General features: G+C 43.3%; 1 protein-coding gene across 1 annotated transcript; it reads left to right on the top strand.

Moving 5' to 3' along the window:
• The first annotated feature begins 4,240 nt into the window (after positions 1–4,240).
• On the top strand, positions 4,241–9,841 carry LOC113216764 (uncharacterized). Its single transcript, XM_026436583.1, has one exon. The coding sequence runs from the start codon at positions 4,241–4,243 to the stop codon at positions 9,839–9,841; it is 5,601 nt and encodes a 1,866-aa protein (XP_026292368.1).
• The last annotated feature ends 496 nt before the right edge of the window (positions 9,842–10,337 follow it).

Genomic DNA, 10,337 nt, shown 5'->3' with positions numbered 1-10,337 from the left:
GACCACTCTGAAATAGAACGCTACGAGATTTGTAACACCTTGAAAACATGGCATTTCCGGTGTGCATGGCTAAAACTGGTAAAAAACAACTTTTTTTGCCGGACGTTGATAAAAATCGTACTCGGCCTGTATTTGTGTTCTAAAAGACCACTCTGAAATTTACAGAACGCTACGAGATTTGTAACACCTTGAAAACATGGCATTTCCGGTGTGCATGGCTAAAACTGGTAAAAAACAACTTTTTTTGCCGGACGTTGATGAAACTTGTACTCAGCCTGTATTTGTGTTCTAAAAGACCACTTTGAAATTTGCAGATCGCTACAAGATCTGTAACCCCTCGAAAACCTTTCATTTCCGGTTTGCATGGCTAAAACTGGTAAAAAACAACTTTTTTTGCCGGACGTTGATAAAAATCGTACTCGGCCTGTATTTGTGTTCTAAAAGACCACTCTGAAATTTGCAGATCGCTACAAGATCTGTAACCCCTCGAAAACCTTTCATTTCCGGCATGGCTAAAACTGGTAAAAAACAACTTTTTTTGCCGGACGTTGATAAAAATCGTACTCGGCCTGTATTTGTGTTCTAAAAGACCACTCTGAAATTTGCAGATCGCTACAAGATCTGTAACCCCTCGAAAACCTTTCATTTCCGGTTTGCATGGCAACAACTTGAAAAAAACAACTTTTTCTGCCGGACGTTGATGAAACACGTACTCGGCCTGTATTTGTGTTCTAAAAGACCACTTTGAAATCTACATACTCAAGAATGTCTTAATTGTTTTTACCGCGCTTGAGCCGTTAGCCCGATCACGCGTAACAGGCTTCGCCGAAACACGTGTCCTCTGAAACACACAAAGGGATTAAGATTATTTTCAAAGAAAATTTGCTGCGTGACAGCTATATATCGTAGTTACTCAATATCGATCTCGCGTAACAGGCTTCTACTAAACACCCGTACATACATCACAGAAAACGTTTATTAGCGGGCCAACAAGTTATCGCGACACTCTCTTTGTGTCGTCGCCTGTTATTCTCTGATTGTGCTCAGCTCGGCATCGGCTTACCGTCTTGTCCCCTCACACTCTCTTTTCTCCAACATAAGCTTCGTTCTTTAACACAGAATATCAAACTCTGATTGCGCTTTCCTGACCACCACTCTCTGCTGTTCTCTGCTCGGACACGCACCAATTTACTATATTTTCACCTCGCAACAGCATATTATTTTCACTCCCGCCATCGTCTGTCTCTCACATCACTGTCCGCTCTTCTCTGCTCAGCGCTGCATCGACTTACCGTCCTTTCACCTCGCAACAGCATATTTTTTTCACTCCCGTCATCGTCTCTCTCTCACATCACTGTCCGCTCTTTTCTGCTCAGCGCTGCATCGACTTACCGTCCTGTCCCCTCACACTCTCGTTTCTCTAGCATACGCTTCGTTCTTTAACACAAAACATCAAACTGCACCATGGATAGTTTCAAACGATCCCGTGAGGATGACGACTCCGATTCATTCGACGAATCCACCTGCAACAAAAAAATTAAAAACAATTGTGAATTGAATGAAAAGACAGATACAGGTGAAAAACCTTTTGACTTACCTGAACACCCGGCCCATGACTTACTTAAGTCTGACGAGCCTGGACCTTTTGACTTACCTGAACACTCGGCCCATGACTTACTAAAGTCTGACGAGCTTGGAATTGATAAACTTGACATACCTGATAAGCAAGAACAGGAGGACTCACCTAAATCTGATGAACCGGATAAAATTGACGAACTTCAAGATATTTTCAATGAATTTGATCTTTCTGACGAAACTTTGAACACTTCCATGACCCTAACAGCAATGCATGCAGAAGTAATTCTAAAAAAGAAAAATTCCGATTACAGTCAGCTGAAAAGACGTCTTTCAACTCTGAAAGATTTATTGGGAGCTCGCCTAGAGAAAATCGATGAACATATTAAGTTCAGAAAGGTTATGCAAGAGAAGCTTGTCAAATGGAAAACTCTCAATGACGAATTGAATGCTATCAGCACCTCTTGCATGCTGGAGTATATTGACCTAGGCCCCAGCATCTCAAAAGTTGCAAATACAGAAGGGGCAAATAAAAATTTCTTGAACCTTGTTAACAGTGCTGGTGAAAAAATCGTAAAGTCAATAAAAGAAGACAAAGAAATGGTCGGTTACGAACAAGGAATTGCTAAGGCCTCAGGGCACTTTATTACAAAATTTCAGAAGGCAACTGAGACGCTGAAAAAAGTATCAAATAGGACTGCAGCATTCAGATACGCTGTTCATCATCTTCTAACTATTTTGACAAATGAAACAGAGTAAAATTTCTATGATGCCTACCAACTTGAAATGAAACAGGTTAAAATTTCCATGATGCCTACTTACTTAAGAATACATCAGGCTCGTCACAATTTTCTGTTCAAACATTCATTAAAAAAATATCTGAAACGGTATAAAAAACACAAAAAAACAAATAAAATCAGTAAAATACAAAAACACTAATAAAACCAACGAAAACTACAAAAAAACAAATAAAACCAAAAAAAATACAAAAAAATAAAAAAACATGGTTCCCTGAAGCCCTTGCTACCTCCACGTGGTGGGAACTGGAAACGCACATATATCACTTGCCTGCTGGAACTCTCGCCAAGCCAAGATGCAGACAAAGTGATACATGGGCGGCTAAAAGCAAGGCGCGAAGTCACAGTAAGAACAACAAGTGCCGATTTCTTGTTTTTCTCACTTCCGGCCGAAGCAAGGCGGCCACAGTAAGAACAACAAGCTCCGATTCCTTGGTTTTCTCACTTCCGGCCAGTTTTTCCGGCAAGTGAACCTGCGCCACGACACATAACAGGCTTCGCAAAAGGTTCATTTCCAGTGTTCCAAATTATGTGTTATTTTATTTTGAATAACACTCTCCACTTTTTTCACTGCTGCCCCGGCGCATTGAAGTTCCAACTTTTCATCGTACCGCTGCACTTACCTTCACTCCATTTCACGTTCCGCTTCAATACATCCCCCAAATTCTGAAACACACAAGAAATAGAAACATTTTACTCTGTTCAAAACTTTAGGTCGACGCCCGACGCAAGTAAGAGAAACATACTGCAGAACACCAAGGAAGCAGTCGCAATCTTGTTGTTTCGATTACTTCCGGTCATTTGGCGAAGCGTATAAAACCAAACGGGCGAACGGCAAACAAGCCGTCGACTCCAATTGTTTTATTACTTCTCTTGTCCGCTTACTCAACTGACGCGTAACAGCCTTTTCAAAACTAATCTGCGCCGGCTGAAGTTGACTGCTCTGTTCGTCACGCGTAACAGGCTTCACGGAACGCACTCCTGTCCTCTTCTCCTTTACTACTGTTCACATACACTCACTGTCACGTTGAACTGCTAACTTTTAACCTTCTTCTCAAGCTTAACTCTCATCATTCTTTCTGCTGTTCACACTGCTGCCCGACTGAACTTCTGACACATGCTTCAAAACAGTGCAGTGAGCTAAAACATAGAACAAAATAGATCTTTATTACCTTGACCACGCAACTTACACTGCTGCGCCATTGGATTGAACTTCTAACTTTCCAACTTGTTCTAAAGTTTCCTCACTCTTTCTGCTGCACACAGCGCCGTCGAATTTAACTTCTGACTCGGTAAGAGTCATCTCTCTTCCTGATTTGCCTCAAAACAGGGCCACAACCTAAAACAGAAAAGAAAATAGAAATTAATTATCTTGACCGATCTTCTAACACGGCAGTGCCGTCGAATTAAATTTCCAGCTTTTCAACTTACCGTTTATTCAACTTCTTTTGAAGTTGTATCATTCTTCTGCACCTGCAGCGTCGGATTTAACTTCTGACTCATCTTCAACTCTCTTAAAACAGCGCCAAAACTCCTTCAAAACAGCACCACAAGCTAAAACCTGAAACAAAATAGAAATTTATTACCTTGACCACGCAACTTCCAGCGCCACAAGCTTAAACATAAAACAAAATGCAAATTTATTATCTTAACCGCGCCACTAACACTAAAGTGCCGTCGAATTACTTTTGAACTTTCTATCTTACCGTTGCTAAACCTTGTCTTGAAGAGAGTTTTATCATTCCTTCTGCTACATATAGCGCCGTGGATTGAACTTCTTACTTATTAAGTTAGAAGTTTTCTTCGCAAATCGCTCGAAAGCAGCGCCATCAGCTGAAATAAAAAAAAGGAACTGTTTACACTTAAATATGGAGGAACTCCTATCAGGTACTACTCTCCTCGCTTCTGGTACCATTCATAGCACAGATCCAGTGTTTTGCAACCAAAATGGTGGCAAACAGGAAGTACCTATCTGTGCCGTTGCATTAGCGGCTGCATTTCTTAACAGAGAATGGACTGACCTAGAAATTGACAAATCCATCCACACTGGTGATACACTGTACAGTCTGCTTGAAATTCCCAACAAAGAAGTAGCAATTCCTGCAAACCTACCTGAAAAAATTACAATCAATGATCCTCTTGTCACTGTTGAGGTTACAGAAAATAAGCACCTCTACACATACTTGTACTCAGATGGCGAACAGACAAAATACAATTTCCTTCATTCCAAGTTGACTTCTGCTTTTAAAACTTCGCCCCCAAACAGTGGGTTCCTCTTCGGAAGCTCGCGAGGTTTTGTGGCCTTCGTTGAATCGGACGATGGTTTCCTGGTGTTTGAGCCACAGGGCGTGGGTATTTCTGGTCTACCCGATGAGGAATTTCCAGAAAACAACACCAGCCGTGTATTTTTATGTGAGTCGTTAGAGGTTTTAGCTAAATTTTTGCTTATACACCATAACAGGGATGGAAGCGTTCCGGCACACTTCACTATTGTGCGCATGCGATTTCGTCTGTCCCTTGAGCAGCAGAGGCTCCAGGAGACACGAAATTCCAGTGGTTCTGACTCAGACACTCCCCTTGCCGCTCGCCTGTTACGAAATGTTGACAAACCTGCGCAACCAAAGGACACATCTGATTCAGATACACCGCTTGCTGCACGCCGACCCCCTGCAAAGAAAAATCACAGAAAATCAAACAAGTTACACAATACTGAGCCTGATTCAGACACTTCTTTAGCTGCACGCCAACCTGCAAACAGACGAAAAACAAGATCAAAAAGTACACCTACACCACATTGTAATTCAGATTCGGAGACACCCATTGCACCTCAGGAACCAAGCAAACAACTTGCATCACGACTAATGGGTGAAAGTAATCCGTCCGAAGCCACAACATCACCCGGTGTTAAAAATAAAGGGGGACGACCTAAGAAAGTTAAACGTGGGAGAAAGGCACAGTACACTGCAGAGGAACGCAAACAAAGGCAGCAAGATTCACAGCGTCGTTACTATGAAAAAAACAAAGCAGCTAAACTTGACGCTCGACGTCTGTATGACCAGGAACACCCCGAGGTGCATCGCAAGGCGCAGCAGCGATATTCCCAACAATACCCCGAGGTGCATCGAGAGGCGCAGCAGCGTTATGTGGAAAATAATCCTGAAGCAAGACAAGCTCAAAGGGAAACATACCGGGCAGCTCATCCCGCCAGAGACAAAATACGTCACCTCTCAGCAGATATGCAGAGACTGGTAAATAGACATGGGCCTATGGCTTTTTGGACTGGAGAGCTGCTAGATAAAATCGAGCCCTACCGCCTAAAAAGCCAAAACATTAATGCAAACGACATTTTCAAATGTCAATATTGTAACGCCCCGTTGTTTCATGAGGAAACACACACTGGACTCTGGTGTTGTGGCAAAGGGGCCTACAAAGTCATGGACTTTTCACCGCTGAATGCTGATTTCTACACACACCCTGAATTTTTGGACCGACCTCGAGCATACAATGATATGTTTGCACTCTCTGCAATGAACATTTCAGGGGGCTACCGTCACCCAAATACTGGCCTTTCCTTTTTGAAAATCGAAGGTCGAATATATCACAAAATCTACAGCCTCGAAGCGAGGGGACAACACACTAACTTTGACAATGTAAGCCAACATGTTAACGGATGTAAATTGTGGATAGATGATGGGTCGGAGAGAAAAGCGTTGGCTGAAGGGCGAAAGCTAAACCCCATCATCATTGATGGAGCAAGGTCTTATTTATTGGCAAACAACCCATCTCTAACTTATTTCCGCCTCCTCAGTGAGGAGCCTGCCGAAGATGCGCGATTAGACTTCCAGGTTACTTCAAGGGAGGCGGATGGCCCAGTCCTTGGGGATACTAATCCAGGTCTCGAGGTTCACGCTGTAGTAAGTTCAGGTGAATGTCTTGCCGGTGCGCCACGAACATTGACGGTGTGGAAAAAGGCTGACAGGTTTCCTACCAAGATCAATATATTTGATCCTTTAATGGAGCCATTCCAATATCCTCTTCTCTATCCCACCGGAACACCAGGTTGGACATTTACTAGGAAGGACAAGGTAGGCAGAAAATTATCCCAGCTGAGTTACGCACGCTGCCTCCTCCTCTCAGAACCACGTTTTACTCAATTAGGTCGCCTCTCACAAGCTTGGCAAGTGGAAATGCACACACGCATAGAAGAGGAGAGGCTTCAGTACATAGCTCGCGCTCAACAGAAAAATAATGCAAATGCATTAAGAGTTGCGTCAGTTGACGAACTGCAGACTTCAATAAACCCACCACAACAAGTTATGCACGACTTAAACAATGACATACTTGCCGAAGTAGCTCAAGATGAGGTAATACAAGGAGAAGGAGCTAGAGCAGGCAAAATTTACTTACCTTCGACGTTCACGGGCGGACCACGGTACATGAAGCAAAAATACATGAACGCTATGGGCTTAGTTAGCCGGAAGGGTGGTCCCACATACTTTTTGACTTTCACGGCGTGTGGTGGGTGGGATGAGATGAAAGCATCCTCTTTGCATCGTCAAAGGTGCGATCCATCCACGTGTGCTCGCATATTTCACATAAAGTTAAAAGAATTACTTCGGGACATTAGAAGTGGAGCACTGTTTGGTCCAAAGGCCTACATAATATATGTTATTGAGATGCAAATGAGAGGATTACCACACGCGCACATTTGTATAAGGACTGAGGACGGGGGACCTACTCAAGCACGGGACATTGACAAAGTAATAAGAGCGGACATACCAAGCCGTGATGAAGCAGGAGGGCGTCTCCGAAAACTTGTTCTCAAACACATGATCCACGGCCCGTGCGGAAAAGAAGGTCGCACCGACCTTCCCTGCTATGATGACAAAAAGGACAAGTGCAATAAGTACTTCCCGAAACCAGCATCAGACACTACACACATTGATGACAAGGGGTTCGTACATTACCGCCGTAATTACAATAACACAGATGAAAGATACTATTACGGCAGACCAGTATCAGTTCACGAGGGCTGGGTCATTCCTTATAATCCAGCACTTCTCTTGAAATATGAAGCTCACATCAATTTGGAAATTGCCTCCACGCGACGCGTTATTAAATACATTTATAAATACATGCATAAAGGGGCGTCACACAAGAACGTGCGCATATTACCTTTACACGAGCAACAAGATGAACCCGAGGAGTACGCTACAAAGCGAATGGTTGGTGCCAGTGATGCTTGTTGGCGAATGCTCGGCTTTCATCTGACAGTATCAGAACCGACAGTTGAAATGCTCCCAGTGCATCTAGAAGGGGCGCATAACGTCGTTTTTCGCCCAGGCGAGGAACAACAGGCACTTGCTCAAACATCCAAACTCCTGCTGTACCTCAATAGACCTGACGATCCTGTGTTTGAAAACTTGACTTACCAACAATTCTATGAAAATTATATCATTCACACAAGTAGGCCGAACCGCAACCCCGGTAAACGTGTCTATGACCACGCAAGTGGCAAACACTACCTCACTCCCCGTGAGCTAGGGGAATGTGTCTGTAGATTGTACTGGGTGAGTCCGAACCGGGGAGAACTCTACTATTTGAGATTACTTCTGTCATCTTTTCCATGCCGGGGCTTCGCCGACCTGAAAGCAAAGGGAGGCGAAGGCTGTGAATCTTTTCAAGAGACTGCACGCAGACTAGGATTAATTGACAATGAACAGGAGTATGCCGAAGCACTCCGGCAAGCTTCAGAGTTTATGGTGGGTCCTAGCCTCAGGAACTTCTTTGTAACACTGGCAAGCATTGGTGCACCAGCAAGAGTCCTTTGGGACGCTTTCAAGCCCCAGCTCTGCGAAGATCTGTTGGAAAAGCACACGGAATCAGAAATTGCATACAAATATGGTCTTATACATATTGACAGGTGCTTGCGACGTAATGGGTCTTGCCTAACCGCCCACGGCCTACCTCACGTTGACGATGATACAACAGAGCTTGGTAGACAATACCTTGCTTACGGTGAAGAGTCTCAACGACAGATATACGAAGAATGGTTACCTAGATTAACCGAAGAACAGCGTGCTGTCCTAGAACACGTGAAAACCTTGGTAGACGGTAACATCCCACAGGACCAGCCTACGGGGGTCTTTTTGGACGGGCCGGGGGGCTATGGAAAAACAGCCCTACTACAGACAATTACAGCTTACCTCAGGTCGCAGCACAAAATTCCACTCTGTGTCGCCAGCTCCGGTATAGCCGCTTTGAACATGGAAGGCGGCTCAACTGCTCACTCAATGTTTCGATTACCCTTGGACCTTAGTGACGAACTAGCGATCTGGAATATAAGTAACGGAACACAAAGGGCTGAATTAATTAGATCAGCCTCACTCATAATCTTCGACGAAGCCCCGATGGCACACAAGGGTATCTTTCAAATGTTGGATCGCTCCCTGAAGGACCTCATGGGGAACGAGAAATTTATGGGTGGTAAACCGTTTCTAGCTTCAGGTGACTTCAGGCAGATCCCACCTGTAGCCGAAAACGCGCGTACACCGTCAGACACAGTCAAAGTATCCCTTAAATCATCATACCTGTGGGATAAATTTAAAATATTTAAACTCACCATTCCACAAAGGACGAGAGGGAGTGACGAGTATTCGAATTATCTCCTTAAAGTAGGAAACGGTTCTCTTCCCGAAGAAACCTTTGGTGAAGGCAGGGACGCAGAGACATTAGTTCCGCTCACTCCACTTAAACATCACTCAAATCTAGAAGACTTAATTAATAACATATACCCAAATGAAATACTTGGAATGCCAGACACTGCAGCTGAGAGAGCAATTCTCTCAACTCTAAATGTTAACGTGAAAGCTATTAACAACAAAGTTCTTAATAGCCTTCCAAACCGTGAGTACCAACTCCTTAGTTTTGACGCTGTGGACCAAGACGGAGACGATGGCTTCTTCATCGATCAGGAAACGCTCCACACAGCTCAAGGCAAGGGTGTGCCGGACCACGTCCTCAACCTCAAAATTGGCGCAGTTTGCCTGATAACAAGAAATTTGAACATAGAACAGGGATTAGTAAATGGCACAAAATGCGTGGTAGAATCAATAAGCCCACAGCTCATAAGAGTTCGCTTACCAAATTCCAACCGTTCTTACGGAATTCCAAGAATACTTTTCAAGTTTCCGATTGTCGATGGCTCGCCAATGACAATGGTCAGACGTCAGTTCCCACTGCAATTGGCATATGCAATGACATTTCACAAATCACAAGGGCAAACGATTAAGACAGTTGGGCTTGACCTTAGAACTGACTGTTTTACCCATGGACAGCTCTACGTAGGTTTGAGCAGGGTAAGGTCACCCGATGACATCACCGTTCTGGTGCCACCAGATCGTGTACATAATGGAATAGCGTACACAAAAAATATAATATACAGAGCACTCCTTAACCAAGATGAATAAATGGCGTGACTTACCAGATCTGCCATCAATGTAGCTAACGGGATTACAACATAAGCCGTAAGACTGTGAATACTATTCCAACTTACATCTGTAAAAACAACAAATGGAATTTAAGTAGATAACATTTAATTGTAAAACACAAGTTAATATTAAAGCTACCTTAGTTCATAAATTTTCACTATCCAAATACTATACCTGTACCTGTACATACTTTGTAAATATCCTAGACATGTAAGAAATAGATTATAAGTAACTACCATGGAGATGCAAAACACATGTAATTCATAGAGCACAACACAAAATATACATAAAGATACCATACCTGGATGTGTTGTACATACCTTATAATTATCCTTATCCTAGAACGTATAGAACATAAGCAAATAAGATCCAAATATCAAACACATGTAATTCTTGGAAAAAACATTGCACATAGACAATCATTATCCACATACTTTACCTCTCTGTGGACATACCTTGTAAATATCCAGATCCT

This window comes from Frankliniella occidentalis, unplaced genomic scaffold (assembly GCF_000697945.3).
Source record: "Frankliniella occidentalis isolate FOCC.00 unplaced genomic scaffold, Focc_3.1 Scaffold447, whole genome shotgun sequence".
NCBI lineage: Eukaryota > Metazoa > Arthropoda > Insecta > Thysanoptera > Thripidae > Frankliniella > Frankliniella occidentalis.
This window is presented reverse-complemented; position numbering and strand designations above follow the sequence as displayed.

Coding starts and splice junctions, on each gene's coding strand:
- LOC113216764 (XM_026436583.1), top strand. CDS start 4,241: ATGGAGGAACTCCTATCAGGTACTACTCTCCTCGCTTCTGGTACCATT.